This window comes from Malaclemys terrapin, chromosome 3 (assembly GCF_027887155.1).
Source record: "Malaclemys terrapin pileata isolate rMalTer1 chromosome 3, rMalTer1.hap1, whole genome shotgun sequence".
Lineage (NCBI taxonomy): Eukaryota > Metazoa > Chordata > Testudines > Emydidae > Malaclemys > Malaclemys terrapin.
The window spans coordinates 1,143,469-1,164,078 of NC_071507.1; the positions used below are offsets into that span (position 1 = coordinate 1,143,469).

The 20,610-nt window shown below is 47.4% G+C and overlaps 2 protein-coding genes across 3 annotated transcripts in view; one reads left to right on the plus strand and one right to left on the minus strand.

The window, feature by feature from the left end:
* LOC128834913 (serine/arginine-rich splicing factor 7) overlaps positions 1 to 19,768 on the plus strand; it is a 44,707-nt gene extending 24,939 nt beyond the window's left edge. The window contains exons 11-12 of the transcript XR_008444520.1: positions 16,128 to 16,283; positions 18,988 to 19,768. The gene's annotated coding sequence lies outside the window, so the exon portion shown is untranslated. The remainder of the gene's footprint in view (positions 1 to 16,127; positions 16,284 to 18,987) is intronic.
* GALM (galactose mutarotase) overlaps positions 1 to 20,610 on the minus strand; it is a 67,175-nt gene that overhangs the window by 5,608 nt on the left and 40,957 nt on the right. For both annotated transcript variants that reach the window (XM_054024106.1, XM_054024105.1), the window contains exons 3-5: positions 19,775 to 19,929; positions 14,762 to 14,968; positions 11,831 to 11,912 (exon numbers count right to left, since the gene is read on the minus strand). In XM_054024106.1, coding sequence (XP_053880081.1) covers positions 11,831 to 11,912; positions 14,762 to 14,968; positions 19,775 to 19,929 — 444 coding nt within the window. The remainder of the gene's footprint in view (positions 1 to 11,830; positions 11,913 to 14,761; positions 14,969 to 19,774; positions 19,930 to 20,610) is intronic.

Here is a 20,610-nt window from a genome sequence, read left to right on the forward strand (position 1 = left end):
CCTGTCCTGGGGGTGGGAAGAATGGAGAGCACACCGAACCCCTGGCAGGGTGGCTCTGGTATGGGGGAGAAGAAAATAAATGGGGGCACACAGAGCTGCAGGGAACCCCTGAAGCAGAGGCACTTGGTGGTGGCCCACAGGGAGCTTGCGGGGGGAATGGAGGGCTGCACCAAGCTCAGCCCACAGAAGCTATGGAGTGTGTGACCCTCTAGTTACAAGGCCAGATTCACAGGGGTTGTTCCCTCTCATTGATGTTTGGACGTTTGCTTGCGTAAGAACCTCAGGATTTGGGCCAGGTCTGTTAGACGTTTCCCGACGTCAGATCCACTCCAATGTGATCTGCAAAGTGACAAAGCTTGTGAGGGCAGGGGCCTCTGTTCAAGAAACACCAGCAGTGCAGAGCCGGAGGGGGAGAGGCAAGCAGTGTCCCCCTCGGCATTGCTGTATTGTGACATCACACAATGAATAGGCACTGTCCCCTCCGCACCCGTCTGCTTGAGACACCATTAATCTGGTGACAGAGTTCAGCTGAGCAGCAGATTCAGGCATCACCAGCTCTTTCAAAACGCACCCTTCACCTCGGCTCTGCAGGGGGCACTGTTGGCTGCGGTGAGCAGCTCACGCTGCCGAGCTATGGCCATCTGAGACATGCAGGGCAGGGAGACGCATGCCCTGCTTTTAAGCTTTATAGTAAGAAATGGGGCAGGTGAGGAACCAGAGCCAGCTGCAAGGAAGGCAAAAGATCGCTTAGCTCGCAGCGCACTGTGTATGCAAATGCAAGGGACGAGGCATAGTCTGAACACTGTGCTCACTGTTACTGCGTGGTGCGTCACTTCAGCGGCCTCTCGGAGTCTAAAAAGTGGGAGAGAGTCAGAGAGGAGAGAAAAATGGAAGAGACAAAGAGACTTAGTAAAAGAAGAAGGCAATTAAGCCCGTGTCCACACTACAGAGCCGATGGCAGTAGAGTGATGCCGGCAGAGCCCCCAGTACAGACAGCTACGCTGACAGGAGTTTTTCTGATGGCATAGGAACACCACCTTCCTGACCGACGTTACCAGAGAGCTTTTGGCTGCACAGCTGTCAGCAAAGCTGCTCTATCCGGCGGGTTCTTTCACACTTCTAACCGACCTAGCTGTGCCACAGTACGTTTTGGCCTAAGTAGCAGTGTGCATGGCTGAGGAAGGAGCTGCTGGACCTACAGCTCGCCAGGGGAGATCAATGGGCTGTTCTCTAGGGTATCTTTGCAGAAACTCCCAGCAAGAAAAGAACTGATCCAGGTTTATTCTTGAGAGGGAGATCTTCTCCTGGGCGCGCTCTGACTTCACCCATTTTCACTCACTTAAAGAGAGAAAAGGGAATCTTGGTCTTTTTATGTACATGCTCTCAATCCCTGGGATGAACACACCACCGCTCTGGATGGAGAGACACACCTATACCCATTTCACACCCTGGATAAATGGAGGTACTCTCACCCATCCTCACACCCCCCACTCTAGGCAGACATACACAATGCAACCCCCTGGCCAGAGAGATGCTTACAACCCCGATCAATACAACACTGGTTACACTCACAACCATAAAGGCTAGAAACCTACTCTTCCTTTTATGTGAAAACTGAGATTCTGCAGAAGCTCAGAACAACCAGGATAACTCCCTGCTCCCCTGGGGCTAGGGTACTGAACATGGTATTGAAATTACAAGCCATTACTTTAGGTTCCAAGAGGCTTTCTGGTCTTGCTGGCAGGTTAGGGGCGGCTCAGAGGAAAGTGTGCCATCTGGGTCTTCAGCAGTCAGTATGCAGTGACCCAGCCTAAAGTAGGATGAATTGTGCTTCTCTGCCTTAGGGAGCAGCCTGCTTTGTCTCTCGTTCCATTTGGTGTGTGTGTGTGTTAGACTTCTGGATTCTAAGAGATAAAGTCGTGTTATGTTGCAGCCTTTCGGACAGAGTGTAAATTGTTTCTCCACCCCCACCCCCCAACTCTCTGTGTATATTCCCTGATGATAACAGACGGGATTTAAAATGTTAAGACATGAGGTAGCAAGTCAGCATGAAGTGCACACAACATTCTCCAGCTCCCCACACTTCCAGAGTAAACCCACCAAGGCACGGTCAGATGTTCTGCAATTCTCTTCTGTTATCACAGAAGGTCCATAGAGCAACACCCCTAGAAGAAGTAGAAAGATGCTAACATGCAAGCACACCTGCTTCAACGAGGCAACTGCTGTATGTGGTTTCTCTAGATAGCAGCTCTAAGAAACAGCAATCTTAGAACTGGTTACTGAAAACAGCAGTCGGCTCTCTCAACAAGCAAAGCGCTGCTCACGCTAAGGAAGAGCACGTAGGATTTTTTCTAAACTCAGTCAACAGTAAAATAATTAAGCAGATGGAACATCTACTTCCTCCCTCCTCCCCCTGGTACCGCAAACACACATTGACACTCAGAATCAAGTCATTTTGCTTCAAAACAAGGTGAATTTGATATCAAAACTTCCAGGGCTGACTCAGAGACATGCCTTTTTGGAATGAGCCGTGTTCAATAGCAAAGCTGTTCTCATGGCCCTGTTGCACTGGTTTCACACGGCACAGATCCAGTGTGCATGTGCCGCTACCTACCTAAGGGGATGATCCAGTGCTCAGTGAAGCATCTCCATTGCCATTGGATAGAGTCCTACATTTGTATCAATAGCGCCTCTAAGAGTGAATTGGGTCCCAAGCCCTACTCCAAAGGATCTGAACAGCAAAGCCAACAAGGGCTTCTGGTAACTGTTTAGTCCGACACTTTCAAAAGAGTACACTAATTTCAGGATGCCTCAGATTTTGGGAACGCAGCTTGTGATACCTAGGGCTGGTTTTTCCGAGGCGCCAAGTACCCACAGGCTTCCATTAACTTTGACAGGAGTTGGGGGGGGGGGGGACAGCCCCTCTGAAAGTTTGGCCCCCAGGATCTCAGATTGGGTACCCAAAAACTGAGACATGCAAAATCAGTAGCCACTTTTCAAATGCTCTAGCCTTAGGGAGCTAAACTTCTGAAACTGGGGACCTGATTCTCCACCCACTCCCACGGGTATAATGCCATTGATCTCACTGGTGTTATTTCACATTCGGAGCACTGCCAGTCCGGTCTGTCTTTACCCCAGTGTTGTTTTACGCTCTGCACTGCAATGGGAAATTCTGCTTTGGTGGGGATCCCAGTAGAAAATGCTGCATCCCCTACAGACCAAGAGCGGCTTCGATGTCACAGGTCTATGGGAACCATCAAAAAGCTCTATGCTGAATCTTGCATTTTATCCCTTTGCTCAGACTGCTTCCCTCTAAGGTGGCTGTGATCCCAGTAACCACAGTGCGCTTTCTCTTCTCAGATGAGCAAACTCTTGACAACTTTGCAACACAAGAACTTCCTTATAGCGCTAGAAGGTGACAAACTGCTCCCTTTCTCTGGGCCTTTCTATTTCACATCCTGCTGCTCAGTGTCAGGGCCGCACCCAAAGCCTATTGAATTCAATGGGAGTCTTCCCCCACACTTCAGTGGGGTTTGGATCAAGCTCTCAGTCAGAGGGGAGAAGGCCTATGCACTAAGTGAGCAGTTCCCTCCTTCCACTTCTCTGGAGGCTAAGCCTGCCATGCCATAAGGTCTGGGATCTCCAGTGATCCAGTGACTGATACATTGTGGGTCTCCGTGTTTTCCCACAAAGTGCAAACATGCATTCAGTCCGGGCCCCTTAGCTCAGATTAAAGAGATAACAAAACAAGGAGAGGTGTGAGGTGCACAGCCTTAACAGTTTGCTAGACCTAGGTGATAGCCACTTCCCAACACAAAGGGCTATTGGTGTTATTTGTGGTGTCTCTTTCCCTTCTCCTACTGTCACAAGAAGCATGGTGACCTGGGGCAAGCCACTTCCCCTCTGTCTCTCTCCCAGGCTGTAAATTAGGGATAATCTCCAGGCCAATCCTCATAAACCTCAAGTGCCACATCCACTAACCACCCTGCTCAATTCCACCACTGTCAGCTGCTGCCTCTTTCCAGCAGGAGTAGCTGCTGCAAGCCGCCTGAGACTGCACCTCCTGACTTGTGCCTGTGTGAACCATGCTCAGTTCTCAGGCACCGAAGCTGATACAAGCCCGCTCACTGCAAGTTTTCTTAGTCATATCCCACAACCACTTCCTCCACATCCCTTCTCTCCACTGCTTCAGAGAGCTCCTGTGGCTGGGCGTCCTGCATCATGGCAGCATAACATGCCTCCACCACGCGGCAAACCGGACGGCAAATGGTTTGGAACAAGAGACAACGATCTCCTAAAGTAGGCTGGAAAGATAACTGAGACTAAGCTATGATTTAAACTTCTACTGAAAGGAAAGAGAAGAGGAAGAACATTCAGATCAGAGGACCTCAGCTTTTTAGCATAGACACAGCAGATCTTCAGGCCCCCGTCCAACTGATTGGTGCTTCTCAGACAGGACAATTAGAAAGCTCCCCTTATGGGTAGATTACCCTATTGTAGGAGAGTCCCAGTATGGTATATAAAGTAGATGTAGCCAGCTCTGACTACCTGTTCCAGCATCCCCTTAGGCACGGGGGTGGGCCAGAAGCATCTTGGACTCTGGTGATCCTTGGTAGAACAGTCCCTACGGGAACATTATTGCTGGCATAATTTAGAGCAGCCCCGAGATTGCTGCAAATTCCACCAGAGAAACTACTGCCTAGCCAGTCAGTCAGTCATGACTGGGGCTTGGGCAGTCATACCTAATGGTCAGAGCAGTGGCAGTCAGAGGCTAGGAACAGCTCCGAAAGTCAGTACTGGAGTCAGGCGTCCCAGATCAATCCAAGAGGCATGTCCACCATTACAGCCAACAGGGGAGTCCATCTTGTTGTACAGACACTTCCTGGTCTCCTCCTCCTGAGGCAGTACTTCCTGTGGTATTTATTTCCACAGGGTCTATACGGTAATGCATGCAGCCCTACCATGGCTGCGGGTTTGCGTATGCCCTCCTGCAGACCCAGGTTCCTGTCCCGTCCTGCAGAACCTCACAGCCCCAGGATTAGGGCAACAGAGATGTTGCCTAGAGCCACCTTTCCCCACTCCCTCTGTGTCCTGCACATCTTAGCTGGCCCTCAGGATCTGGCCCATGGTTCCCAAAGAGTGGCTAGATATTTGTCACTCCAATGGTGAGCACAAACTGACCTTGGCTGCCATTGATTTCCTCCATCTCCTTATTGCTATGCAGAACACACACAGTGATTAGTTGACTGGGGAAATGGATGAGGGCCAACGCTGGATGAGGCCACCTCCGACTGCAGTTAGTTATTCTAGAAACATAAAATTATCTAGGCTGACTCAGGATCTAACTTCATATTTTCTCTGTGGTTGAGGATCCCAGCACCCAGCATTTTCATGAACATGCTGGTATTGTGCAGTACTCTTGGTCACATGATCACCAGCATTTCCCCATCTCCTGATGACAGCTCATGGTTTACCTTCAAGCACCCTCAATGTACAAATCACAAGCTGGCTATGAATAGAGCCGGATCTGCGCACGTGGCTGTGTGGTGTCACCAACTGCTGCAATGAGGCAATGGCTATTGCAGATCACTTGGCTTTGCTATAAATCACTATCAGCTGCTAGACTGTGGCCTTATGTGATCACACAGTGAGTGTGTTGGAGTGCAGGGGCTGCTGAGATGGGGCTCCCACCAGAGAGGCAGGGAGTGGGCAGAGCCATGACTCCATCCCTAACTACCAATCAGCAGAGATGGCTAGCCATGTGGGGAGCAGTATATGCACTCCTTAAAGAGATACAGCAGTTTATGCGCCCCTCACACTGTGGACAATGGAACTCTGGGACACAAGACTGGCCCTTACAGGCATCATCAAACCCTCTGAAATTAACAAGAAACTTCTGGGTTTGTTCTGCACATCAAGAGTTATACCCATATGGCAACAAATACTGCCAAGGACTATAACCAAGGAAAGGTGTAGGGAGAATAATGGACCAAACTCCACCAGGACTGTGGGTGGAATTAAACATGTCTCACATGCTGCATTCAGAGTACACAGCAGGCTACTCATGGCAGATCAAACCAGGGGGCTCCAGCGTGCACTCCGTACCCCACCAGGCCTGCCATACTCTGACATTATTAGTATTGAAGTGCCATAACAAGTGACAATTGGTAAATAAAGTGTAAAAGAACATATCCACATAATCACTCTTTAGAAGCCCTAACACACACACTTCAGCACATGAATAGGTGATCACCAGAAACATATCGATAAATAAATGAAAATGGAAGAAGTAGAGAGAAGCTAGAGAAGAATGTAATAGTCACCTGATATGCTAATAATAAAGCCAGTAGAGAGGACAAGGTCACAGAGTGTGATCTCTCCACTTCTAGTGGACCTTAAGAATTGTTTGAGCCCAAAGCACTCAAACCCATTACCAAAAAGTTATAAGTTATGGGGAGATTTTCGGAGGCAGATGGGAGTTTGGTGCCTAGCTGCCCTTTGAAAATCATCCCCTTCTTCAGAGTCACACAGGGCCGTCATTCCCCACTCCCTGCACAGACCTTTACAATAGGAAACAATACCACAGAGCAAGTGTCAAACGCTGCCAAAAATACTAGTTGGATATTTTGTGTTTGGTGGGTGATGTGGAGGTTGTGCATACTTTTAAGACCATTTTGTGTGGGGTTGTGGTTTTTTTTTAGCACAAGTAGACACCTGAGTAAAACAGTTTCTCTCTTTAAAGTGACTCTTCCTCCACTAAGCACAGTCCTTGACAATAGGAAATTATGCCACACAGCAGGTGCCACACGCTGCCAGCCAGATTTGGAAGCACAGGTGTAAGTGACAGGCAGTGGGAGATCAGGGCCACGGATCACAGCCATCGGTTCTCTGGCGCAGTGCTGCCGTCTGTGATCAAGTTTTGTATGAACTATTTTCCTGGCAATTGCCAGGTTTTTATTTGCTCGGATTTATCGCCAATGAGGGTAACTTTGAATGGAACAACAAACTTTCCATCAAACAGTTAATCTTTTTGTTGCTCTGAAGTCCCTGTTTGGGGACATTTCTCTTCTCACATCAGCAGTCACAGCCTCACCTCGCTGCTGACTGCCCTGACTTTTCAGATCTACTCACTTTGAACTCATCAGTTGCTCTGCACCAGTTCTTCTTTGCAAATGCTCAGAATCACTCTTTATCTTACAAGTCATGCATTTTTGTGGCTTTCGAACTGATCTAAATGTAGAATTCTACTGACTACATTAGAATGGAGGAAGAATCACTTTAAAAAGAGAAGCTGTTTTATTCAGGTGTCTACTTATGCTAAAAAAAAAGAGAAAGTCCCACACAAAATGGTTTTTAAAATATACACAACCTCCACCTAACTAAGCACAGAATATCCATCTATTTTTTTGCCTTAATGGATTCATTTATCCAAAATGTTAAAAGGCAAATAGATACAGAAAACAGGAATATCAAGCCAAGGTGCAATTAAAAACTTAAATAACCAGCCAGGGTAACTGCTAACTTTCAAGAAAGAGATGTCACTTAAAATGCATGAGCATCCATTGAAACATTACACTAAGGTCCCAATTCAGCAAGGTAAGTGTCTTGTACTTAGCATGGGATTAACTCTAAGCATGGCATCAGTCCCACTGAAGTCAATGCCCTTTTGCATTCTGAAGCCCAGGGGACTACTGGTGTGCCTACATTCAGTCTCTTGCTGAATTGGGTCCTGGATCCAGAGGAGATGCATGAGGAGTAATGACGCAGATTCATCTAGATCTACTCACCCCCGCCCCCAGGTGCAAATCAATGTGACTTGCCCACAGCGGAGCCGGAAGGCATATGGTAATGCAGACTTGCAAAAACGTCAAGGAAATAAAACCTACCAGCTCCAGCAAAATTTTGCTATCCGAGGCTTACCAGAAACGCCAACGCACACAGCACTCCCACCCCGCACACTGATACAGACGTAGACACGCCCCCCCGGACAGACACACAGACACACCCTTCAGACCACTGGATGGACAGAGGGACACACACACCCATCAAATCCTTGGGTGGACAAAGGGGGTCACACACCCCAGTCAGATCCCTTGGTGGACAGAAGGGCACACGCCCATCAGACTCCTGGGTGGACAGAGGGATGGACACACACACACACAAATGCACGCACACTTGTCAGACCCCTGGGCGGACAGAGGGGAGACAGACACACTTCACTCCAAACTTTATCTCATTCTCTCACATATCGTTCACGCCAGGCACTCACTCTCTCCCACGCGTGACAACCACGCCACCCTGCCATTCCATCACTGCTCACCCCTCCCCGCATGTCAGACACCCAACTTTCCCTCATTCGTCCCCCACGTACCCATAATGCCGTGCCCCCTCCATTTCCTCACACCCCCAGCTCATCAGTTCTCTGGTCTCTTCCACCTTAGCTGCACAAATTAATCAGTTTTCTGCTTCCTCTCACCCAAAACTGTTAGCTCTTCAGTGCAAGAGCAGCCATCTCTGCCCTAGCTGGGCAGGGGCCTCCCTTCTGCTCCTCAGAGCTCACAAACAGTGCCAGCTCCCCAGTCCCTAGGGAGGCACTGGTGTTCTACTAGGACTGCTGGGATCTTTGGCTCCTGCCCATCCTAGGTCTTGGGAAGGGGCCTCTGCTGCTGGGTGGGAGATAGGTATAAGGCCAGTTTTAGGAGCAGCTGGTACAGCAGGAGTGCTCTAGGTCTGGCCTCAGCTGGTGTCAAGTGAAGATGACACAGGCACAGAGAACCCAGTAAATTTAACTCCTGCTCTCCCTCAACCAAGAGGAGCAAGGCGCCTGGACAACTCAGTCAGGGCCTTTACAACTCCCTCTCCCTTCTCTATGCTGCTGCCCCTAGCCAGGTAGAGTGGTGCACCCCCTGCAGGCCTAACTGTGCACCGCACCCTCATGGGGAAAGCTGCAGCATGGCTTACACTCGAGTGGGGTGTTTATGCAACGAAAACCTGAAGGCCTAGAAACATGGGGCCTGGCTCAACTCCAATTCACTTCAGCAGAACTCCGCTGAAATCAACAGACTGACGGAGACACCCTGGAACAGGGAGACTTCCACACGGGGAAAGACCTTGCCAAAAACTTTAAAGGATTCGCCTTTCCTCTGTTGTACACAGTTATCCAGACAGTGTGTGACCATCACTCACCAGCGCTCATTGTATTTAAGTGTCTCTGAGGTTAGGCAGGGAGAGCTCTGGTGGTTTCCATTGAGGTTTAGCTGCCAGTGCTTTGCTGGCAGCAGGCCCGCCGACAGCAATTCCAGGCCCCAGGGCAGAACAGTCAATGGGCACGGCCAGGGCTTCCACATACCCGCCCGGCTGCCTTCACCACTGCCGGTACCACCCTGCGCATGACTAGGAGCCCTGCGGCCGCCCGGATGATTTAAAAGGGCCTGGGGCTCCCGCCGCCACTGCCATGGGCCCTTTTAAATCACCTGGGCCCCTGGGCAATTGCTCTTCCCTCCCCCCGAAACAGGCTTGGCTGGCAGCAACAATTCGAGGAGAAAAACGCCACATTCTTCTCTCCCTGCTGTGGCACCTGAGACTTCAGAGGCGCCTGGGCTGCTTTGACATTTTACTTTTAATTTTAAAATTGATTTGGGACCGATTCAAACTTTTCAGCATTTAATTCATTCCTTTTTGAAAAAATTAATTTGTTCAGCACCAAGACAGTTCTTCATAATACAAGCTACCAGGCCTGCTCCTCGGCTGGTGTCAATTGGTGTAGCCCCAGTGACACAGCAATCGAGTTGTGCTGATTTATGCTAGTTGAGGATCTGACCCATCCCATGTGAAACAAAGCAATCAGACTGTACCTGGGATTCCCATCATGTAATATGGCCAGGCTTTGAGGGACAGATTATCCAGGCACAGCTTATGGGAATAGTAGGACCTCAAGATCATGTGGAAAACTTTGCTAGACAAGCATGAGTAAGCCAGGCATTGCAAGAGGAAGGAAAGGGGAAAAGGAACCAGGTGCTAGCACTAGGAGCTGCTCAGCTGGCAACAGCACAAGCAGCCGGGCTGGAGGAAGCAGGTGGGGAGAACGGCGGGGGAGAAGGACATGAGAGGCAGCTGGAAGCAAGTCTCACAGGCTAGAGAGACAGACTTGCGCTGGCGTGGCTTGGGCTAGTGCGCTCAAAACAGCTGTGGGACTTTGGCACTGCAGCTTAGGTGGAGACTTGGACTGGCCACCCAAGCTCAAGCCTAGGGGGGCAGTGAACCTGAGCCTCTGCCTCTGTCCGCACAACTGTTTTTAGCCTGCTAGTGCAAGTCTGTCTACCCAGGCTGGGGGCTTGCTCCCAGCTGCAACACAGACATACCCACAGGTATCCACAGGCAGAAAGGGCTTCACTGGCTTCCCCTCCCCACTCATTACACAATGGAAGTATGGAGACCCATGATGCCCCGAGATGATCGGATGAAGTTACTCATACCTATGTGTAGCAGAGTGAAGTCCCTCACCCTGGATTCCTCTCTGCAAACAGTCCTCACACACTCCCATGGCAAGTTCAACCCTGTGTGCTTCATTTACAAGGTGCTATATGAGGGCTTGTTCCCCACAACATGAGGCTTTTCCCTTCTCCCCAGACACATGATGGGGGGGGGGAAAGAGATCTCACCTCCTGAAGATCCTGGGTTTCTCTGGCCCTTCCTTCCAGCCTCCCCATTCCTGTCTCTCCAGTAACTGTCCTCTGATGAGAAGCTGAATCACCCACCTTGTTTATTGGTTAATTACCTCATTTATTTGCCCCATGCGGGAATGCTCACCACATGCCCGGAGTGGTGAGCCAGCCTGTGGCTACTCACACTGAGCTTTATCCACTGAGGAAAGTTGCAGGAACCTATCAGTGGTATGAATGTAAATTACCTTTCAAGGGTGCTAGATTTAAAAGACAATTCAGAACTTCCTGGGTTTCTGAGCTCCCAAAATAGTCAAACCTCTGAAAGGAGAGAAATTCACAGTTAAGGCAGCCAAATCCCCTTAACTCTGCCCCTGTGGTGAAAGCAACCTCACAACTTTCTTCCTTGCACGTGGCATATGGAAAATGTCCATCTCAGAACACATGGCTGTGTAGTTTGTTTCACACCCACATCTCTGGAACAAAGCAGGATGAAGTGTTACCTAACCAAGTGCTCTTTGCATGGCCTAGGCACATGAGCTCTTTAGACACAGAGCTAGTGTGTCGCTGTACAGAGGACATGTGACTCACTAGCTGGCATACACATGAGGTCACAGAGCCCTCTCCTGTGCAGTACATGGAAAAAAGTGTTAGATTTTTAGAATGCCACTGATCCCCTCAGAACTTTGTCTGATCTCTTCAAATTTGATGGAAGGATCCCAGATGGGACCCAAATACAACCTCTCAATTTGGAGACACATGCAGCTTTTGGGGGGATTTTAAATGGAGGCCAAACATCAGGCTCATCCGTTGAAACCTCAATTAACCGTGGAGCAGGTACCAGCACCATAATGGGGGCTACAAGGCCAACGCAATCAGTCACACCAGGGCTTAGGGAATCGTTCTCCAACTATGTTTGGGTGAGACAAGGGTCAGTTCTGTGCAAACTGCAGAGCTACCTCATGCAAGGAGAGCTATTGTCATGTGGCTTTGGACCCCCTTTCATGCCACTCCTGTTTGCTAACAGAAGGCTCAAACCATTACTCTACTGGAACAAGAAACCTCACTTAGGTTTAAGAATGACTTTCCTCGCCTTAGAGCCAGTCCTGCTCCCGCTGAGCTATGAAATCCCCTCCCCTCAAACAAATGAAATTCTCAAAGTCACCAACCAGTAGGGATCAGGGTGTCATCCACAGGCAAGTAAGAGTCTGCTTCTATGGAGACCATATGGCTGTAGATATCATGTGATCCCTAGGAGACAATGAAAGAAATGTTTACACTTACACTGTACCCCTTACATGTGTCCAGGTACCTGTGCAGGGTGTTTTCCACTGGCAGTTCTCATACCACATGGACACTGACCACAAACTCCAGCAGAGCCCATGTCGCTGGATTGCAGCGTTCAAACGTTAGTGACTCTGAGCTTCCCTATAACTTGCACAGTCTCCACGTTACCCAGTAAGCAGAGAGAGGCAAAAGCAACCCTCATAATCCCAAGGCTTTAATCCCACTCCACTGCTCGATACACTCACAGCCTAATCAATGCTCTATACACAGTCAAGAACAGACTACTTGTCAGAATGACAGCTTGTATGTACTGGTACAGTGGGCATGCTGAAAAGCTTGCCAACTGTACTGAGCTGGAAATTTCCGCACTCACCTCTGTCTGCCTGTCCTGCACTTCCTTATTGCTTTCCCCCAGTGCACACAGGAAAGTTACTAGGGAAGGTACCATATAAAACCTAAGGTAGACACTTTCTTGGGGCCAGATCCTCAGAGGTATTTAGGTACCTAACTCCCACTGGTTTTTTTTTTTTTTTTTTTTTTGAGGATCTGGGTCTTTGACTGAAAGCTTTCTGGTACAAGGACTGTCTTTTTGTTCTGTGTTTGTACGTTAAAAAAATTGCGCAAAAAAAAAAAAAAGCTAAGATGCAGGCAATTGTGGCTAAATAAGTTAATGCTTTTGCTAAACAAAAGCATAAGTGTAAAAAAATAAAAGTAACTGTTAAAATTGAAAAAAAAAAAAAACAATCCCCCAAATCCTTTCCCAGATCAGGCCAATCCTCATATTGCTGAAACCATTACATCTTTGCTGCAACAAAAAATCATCCATAAGTATTCTTCAGTATGCAATTCTCTAATTTGGCTAGTACAAAAACCAAATGGGTCATGGCATTTTACTATTAATTATCAAAAATTAAATCAAGTAATTCTAGCTTGTGCAGCTGTTGTATCCAAAATGCCTAACCCAATTAAATCTGTAAATCCCAAAGCAAAATGTTTTTTTACCATTGATATTGCCAATGGCTATTGGTCAATACCTGTTTCTAAGAAAAGTCAACGTTTTCTAGCTTTCACAGTGAAGGGGGTTCAGTACACTTTCCAAGTCTTACCCCTAAAATTCCATAACAGACCAGCTATCTTTCAGAAACAAATAAAGCACATTCTGTCTAGGTTTTACAAACCATCTGTTTTATTTCAGTATGTAAATAACATTTGTTTAGCAACAAAAACTCAAAAAACAAACAAACCGAAAGTGCCTAAATAAGCTTTTACAAATCATCAAAAAAGCAAAACTAAAGTGTAACCCCGCAAAGGCACTAAAGTAGATCAGAAGGTGTCAGGGTCACGAATGTTGTGCTGTGGTTGGCAGTCTTTGTTCTAGAGGGCAAAAGTCCTTCTGGGCTGGAGAAGGAAGGTTTTCTTCTCTTGTGGTGGGGATTCTGTGTAAGTATGGGTCTGATCCTGCTTCCACTGAAGCGAATGGCAACCTGCAAACTGCCCCCCCCCCAACTGAAATAGGAGCAAGGTCAAGCCCTTAAATGTGTGTGTCACTTTCTAATCAGCGTAACAACTTCTCACACAGACACACACACACTGCAGGTGTTATGTCTGCTCCATAAAATGTGATTATGCTGCAAATTATATTTGTTTACTTTGCCTTATCATTAACCAATTAACTATACACTGATGATTACACTGCAGTTGTTAAAACAATGGCATTGATATAGTTAAATTACGCAGACATTCTAAAATATCTCTTTCTATCTAGCATGTTTCAAAGTGTAAGAATGTAACAATGCTATCAGATGCTATCCTCACTGCACAGCAGTACTTGGGAGAATTATTTTCTATACCTTTGGCTTCATGCCTGATTATAAATGTAATGAGAGCAAAATGTAATTGAGAAGCAGTGTGGTCCACATGGCAGGGCACGGTGACTCAAGAGACATGGGCTCTACTCCCATCTCTGCTGTGAATGGTTGGGTGACTTTAGACAATTCACTTTCCCTTTCTATGCCTTTGTTTTTCTCTCCTTCCAGATGTTTTGTGTCTTGTCTAGTTAGACTGTGAGCCAGGCCTCTCTCACTACATTTGTCTACAGCTCCTAGTGTGGGGGCCCTGATCTCAGCCGGGGCTCAAGGCACTAGTAGAATGAGGTAAGACCAAGGGATGTGTCAGCACAAAGTGAAGTACCCATAACACTGGGATAACCTCTGTTTCAGTGATGCAAGTGTATTTAACGCTTTGTTAGCTGGTTGGGTTGTTCTGGATCTCCTGGCCCAGAAACAATGGGGAACAGAAAAGAGCCATTTTCCCAAAAGCCATGAGTGGTGGTGACCCCAACAAGCTCTCATTTTCTCTCAGAGTCAGGGAGTTTAAGGCCAGAAAAGACCAGGTGCTCATCCAGTCTGCTCTGTACATCACAAGCCACTGTCCTGTACGCAGTCCCTTCTGCACTTGCTTGGGAATCCAAACAGACTGTAAGAGTCACAGTAGCTTCTCCTGGTGCTAAATTAACTTCCCTGAGCAGGGCATGTCCCTAATTGCTCTGAACCCCCTTGGACTGGGCTTTTCTGACCACCCACACCACAAATAGCCCCACTGTCTCCCTCCTTCATTCTATCCCAACTTGCACATGGCTCTTGGTTCCCCTCCCCTCACGATGTATTAAAGTATTAGTTGTTCTGATGTTATAGCAAGCAGAGTAAGATCACTGGACAACGTAGCTCATGAGAGAGTTACAGGGCATTTAGGTTAGTGAGATTAATTCAGTCATGCTTCCAAAGCATGAGAGGTACCAAGGATGATTATCTTACCTGGCCTGCTAGATTGAAGTAGGCATGGTTTGTCAGGCTAATAGGAGTAGTGCTGCTGCTTTGAGCTCGGTAGTTTATTGCTAGTTCCCCACCATCGAGCGTGTAGGTCACCCAGACTTTTAGTTCCCCAGGATACCCTTCCTCACCATCTGGACTCGTTCTGGAGAAGCGTATGCCATTTAGCAGCACCTCTGGGGTCCAGAGAACCTGCAACAACAATTTTGTTGACATTCATTTCATTTCTCTACCCCCGTGGAAAACCACATGCAAGATACTTGACATGGCTCCATTTCCGGAGACAAACACATTTCTCAGAATTCTTGTTTACAGCCGCAGCGACATAGAAACCATTGTTAGACAGTAAGCTTCTTGGGGCAGGGGCCTTTTTTTGTTCTGTGCTTGTACAGTGCCTACCACAATAAGGTCCTGATCCATGACTGAGGCTCCTAAGTGACACAGTAATATCAATCATAATATTTTACTGAGTAACACTCTTCTCTCATGCTACATGTTGGATTTAACACAGGAAGAAGAAGCTGCCAACCAGTATTATTTCCCACTTCCTCAAGGTCCTGTATATTTCAGATACATAATCTAAAAACAAATGTATAGACTGCATTTTATCTAGAGGTCCTACAGTCTACATTCAGGGAGCTCCTCAGCTGCACAGTTTAAAATAGGAAGTGAAAACAAACACTGTATCCAACTGAAATGACTAGGAGAAGTTGGAGGAACAGAACAACTAAAGCTGGAGTCCAATCAGAGCACTAGGGATAACTCTCAAAACCTCTAATAAGTGTCACAGGATCTTTAGGGTACATCTACACTGGAGAAAAAACACACAGCAGCGAGTCTCAGAGCCCAGGTAAACTGACTCGGGCTCACGGGGCTAAGGCAAGGAGGCTAAAAACAGACATGTAGATATTTCTGCTCGGGCTGGAGCTCAGGCTCTGAGACTCACACACATCCCTGCTAGGTTTCAGAGCCCAGGTTCCAGCCCAAGATGCAACGTCCACCTTGCTATTTCAGCGATGCACCATGAGCCCCACAAGCTAAGTCAGTTGACCTGCACTCAGACTTTCTGCCATGGGTCTTTTTTTGCAGTGTAGACATACCCAGAATGACCACAAACAGTTAGGATCACATCAGAAGGTGCCATGCTCCCACGGCACCATGCGAAAGCATGTGTACATGACCAACACAGAGCAAGGAATATCATCTGTGCTGAAGCACGTCCCTTGGAGTCACAGTTAGGCCCAATCCTCCTTAGCTTGTGAGATGCAATGTACTCACAGCAAGAGGCTCCAAGTCACATGTATGTTGCTTACCCCTTTCTTCCTCTTTTCCTTGCTTTCTTCTTTTATAGCACATCAAGCTGAGCTAGAGAGGCAGCACTGCAGCAAGCTTTCCGAAGCTGCATTGTGATGAGAACTCCGGCACGCCACGTCACATCTCTGTGTGCCTCACTTTACCTACCCTTACACCAGGGATAATAAATACTTACCTGCCTTACAGTGCTATCGTAAGTATTAATTCATTCACACTTGGACAGTGCTTTGAGCTCCATGGCTCTAAAAGGGGAAAACATAGGCAAACTATAATCGTATGTATTTGCTTTCTGTGTTTGGGTCAGGATGGCACAGACTCTGGGATTTCCCCAGCTCTCTGGACACACAGACAGGATCAATAACTAGTTGAATCGCAGTATTCTCATACCACCTAGAGTGTCATCCTCCAAGTTCCCTAGTCAGCTTCCTTCTAATTGGAATGAAGTTACATCAGCCTGCTCTCTATTTGCCATGGCTGAATGGCCCTTCACATGCTCTTCTCTTTGCAGATGTGCGTGGTCTTGACCCAGACATGGAAATCAAATAATCAGGTCAACTGTAATGTGCCTTTCTGCAGGTGGGACTGCTACAACTGCTGACCCTGGGTTCTAAGCAGCTATACCACAGCAAGCATACAGAGAAGGAAGGAGATAGACAAATCTAGCTAGTGGGGAAATGAGAGTCCAATGTCACAGAGTGTAAAAACAGCTGCTGCAGTCAGTGGCTACTAACGCCTTGTCAGATGGCAAGGATGTAATTTTATGTAATCCTGACCTATTTCACATAACTCAGATCAGGAAAGCAAGACTAGGTTCTTACCAGCTTTCTGGAGTGCCAAACATTATTTATCATGCGGTCTGGGTGGTAGGAGATGTAGTCACAAAAATTACTGTTACTCTCTCCCTTCTCCCAGCTGTCAGTTTAACAACAGCCCAGGACATTGTGTCCTGCCTGCAAGGCTGAATTTCTGTCCTGAAATCTCTTCTTTACTCTTTAAAATAATCTTCAGAGAACGTTTTAAAAAAAATACCCTACATGTTTAGAATAAGTACTACTGCATAATTACTATTGCCGCTAAGACTTCAGTGATCACATTTTCATTGTGCAGTAGGAGAAACCGTAGGAAAAAATGTTATGCATTTTTGGCCCACATCCTTCACTGATGTAAACGTGTAGTTCAGTGGAATTATGCTGATTTACCCCAGCTGTGGATCTGGCCTTTGGTTATACTGCGACTGCTTTGATAACATGACTATTTGGTAACATGACATTTATTGCACTGTGGTAACAGCACTTCTTAGGTGATTAAAGGCCTTCCTATTAGAGCCTGTACATACACACTAACTAGCTGAAGGGGAGATCTCATTGAAGTGACTATTCAAAGAAACATCATTAAGGTTTTCTGCCCCCCAAAATCTGCATACTATTCCCGCAAAAACTGACAATTTTTGTTGAACATTGCCCCCCAGGATTAAAAGAAAAGCACAAGCACACAAAACCCCACCAGCCATTAACAGCCATCCAAGCCCAGAATAGCAGCTTCATGGACAAAAACAACTGTCTGAGAGGATTTGCTATTAAATGTACATATATTTCTACTTCATTTTTTAAATTAAATATTTGTTTTTTTTCCCCATCCATGAAGGCTCTAAGGCAGCCGGAGCCCCACAGGTGCAGGAACTACGGGTGCAGGGGGTGCTGCAGCACCCCCAGGTTTTGCACAGGGTCTCAGCTGCCGGCCCCACACCCAGGGGCTCTGCTGCTGGCCCCAGTCCCGGCCGCTGGTCCCATACCTGGAGTCTCGGCCGCCAACCAGGGGTCCCAGCCGCCAGGCCTGGCACCCAGGATCCAGGCGGCCAGCCCCATGGTTGGGGCTCTGCTCCTGACCCTGGCCCGGGATTCCGCATCCATCCCCAGCTGTGACCCCAGCCTCTGCCCCCTTACCCTGTCTGCATCCCTCGCTCCTGAAGCCCTGCTCCTGGCCCCAGCTTGAGGGAGTGGTGAGGGGCGCAGACATGGGTAAGGGGGGGGGGGGGCGCAGCTCAGCGCCCCCACTCTAAAAACTGTTCCAGCACCACTGTGACGCCCTAGGAAAATTGGGCTTGATCCTAAGAGGCGCTGAGTACTCTATTCCTGATTTAGCTAGGCACTTCAGCACATACTTAACTTCAAGCATATAAGTTGTCCTGCTGAATTCAATGGGACAGCTCCTGTGCTTGAAGTTAAGCTGGTGCTTATGGACTTTGCAGGATCAGGACCAGAGTGCTGGGCACCCTGCAGGATCGAGCCTCTAATGACATCCCAAAAGACAAGAGGCTGGACCTGAGTGATTGAGGTCATGTGTATATCGGAAAATGATACTATTTGTATTGCCGCTGCACCTAGGAGCGCCAGGCACTGCACAAACACAGAACAAAAAGACAGTCTCTGCTCCAAGGGAGCTTACAGTCAAAGTTTTGTATACTTATCATTTTTAGAAACGGAAGAAAATACATATACAGATAACAAAACAAGGTTGTGATCAAACACAAATGGGTCTTTTAAAAGGCAGCCAATACAGGTTACAAAACAGCTGTGTTGATACTTGTATGGGACGTATAGTAATAATGGCAAAGAGTGTTTTACAAAATGGGGATACCTAGCATTAAACTTTATCTTGATCTTTAAACGTGGGTGCTCAATGCAAAGCTGCTAATTCCTGCACTTTGGAGGACATGAGCCCGCTCTGAGAGCAGACGTTGTTAATGCTATATACAGTTATTTCTGTAACTGATTGAAAAGAACAGAGCCAAGAACATTTGTAAGTGTGAAAAAAATGGGTTTCATAGAAAATATTTGGAAGATATTTCAGGAAAATATCTCAAACTTGTAATAAAGACCGTTCATCTCTCCAAACAGAAAGAACATAATGCTATACAGTAACCTGCCTGGGAACCTGGGAATCAGATGACTTCATGCTGACCACAGCACTGCGGCCAGCTAGATGACAAGTGGTTCTGCTCAACACCACTCAGCTAGTCATGGCTAACAGCTATTACACTGCTGACACATCCAGTCCTTGTCTACTCTAGCCACAGAGGTCAGCACTCTTAACTTGAGCACACCCAATTGAGTTTAAACCCTGGACAGTTTTCAAATGTAGACAAGTACTGGGAAAGAGACTTACACTGTTTAAAACTCCTTATTTAGTTTTTTTTAGAATCCATTTGACTCCAGTGTATAATTAGTATTTGGGATAAAAGATGTCTTTGCTAAAATTAAAACTGAAGAGGTCCCTGCTGTGGCAAGGGGAGCAAGGGGAATCAGAGCCACAGGGAGGAGAAATGGCTTGCCACAGTAACCCAGCAGGTAAAGTCCAGCCCCAGACCAGCTGTAGTGGCCAAGTCTGCAGCAGACAATATTTGTAATTAGGGGCAGCTTACCAGCTGTAAAAGCTGCTTGGTGCAAATTGCAGGGACTGGGTGTTTTAACTGTAGAGAGCTGAAGGATCATTGGAAAAGAAGGAGATATTAGCGTGATAAGGAAGCCATTTGGAAAGAGTGTCAACTTTCAAGGTACAGAAAGCTTGTCCTCAAACATCAATAACACAGGGATAAAGCTACTAAAATCAACCTCTTGCTTTAACAGGATGCTCCTGATTGAAAACAAGGGAGATTAGAATCAGTTTGACCATGATCAGATTTACCTTGTCAAACCCTTTGTTCCCTCCATGCAGGCTGTTGGGTGGGTTATTGAGGGCCAACTGATACTCTTTTCCTTCCACCGTGAATTTCCCATTAGCAATTCTGTTAGCAACTCGCCCAATTGTGGCTCCAAAGTAGGGGTGTTTGTTGACATAACCTAACAAAAATAAATGAGACATTATTCAAAACAAAGTTCTAGTTTGTCTGTGATCCCTAGAGCCAGGCGGATGGAGCTCAGAAAGTTGGGTTGGGTTGGGTTGGGATGGGGTGGGAAAAACAGTCCTGGCAAAAAGACAAGGGTAGAAGGTGTCTGCAAGTCTCCATTTGTTTACTAATTTGAGTTCTAGAAGGCATCCCCAATGGCGCATCTTGGAGGTGCATGCCCATTTCCATCACACCAAACAACTGCCCTGCACTCCTCGTGCCCTTCCAGAATGGGAGAGTTTCAGCCCTCAAAACTCATGGCTGCCGAACAAGGAACTGTGGAGTTTAAGGTTCCTTTACAAGAACAGCCACCTAAACAAGATGTACATGTTAAAAAGCCAGGAAATGGAGAGCTAAGGTGACACTTCCCACCCAATGTAGCCACCTGGAGCACGAGGCTGATGCATTAGCCACAAGGCAATCCTTCCTGCTAAATACCATGGAGGTGAGGCGTTCTCTACGCAGATCTCAGCCAGGTGGTCACCTCCAAAACACACTGCTGTAAGTGGCTTGCTCAGCATCCCAGAGGCAGGCTGTGGGAGAGCCCAGGACAGACACTAGATCTCCTGAGCCCCCGTACACTGCACAGCCACAAGACCATCTTTTTGCTGCTTGCAGCCCCTGCCCTATTCAC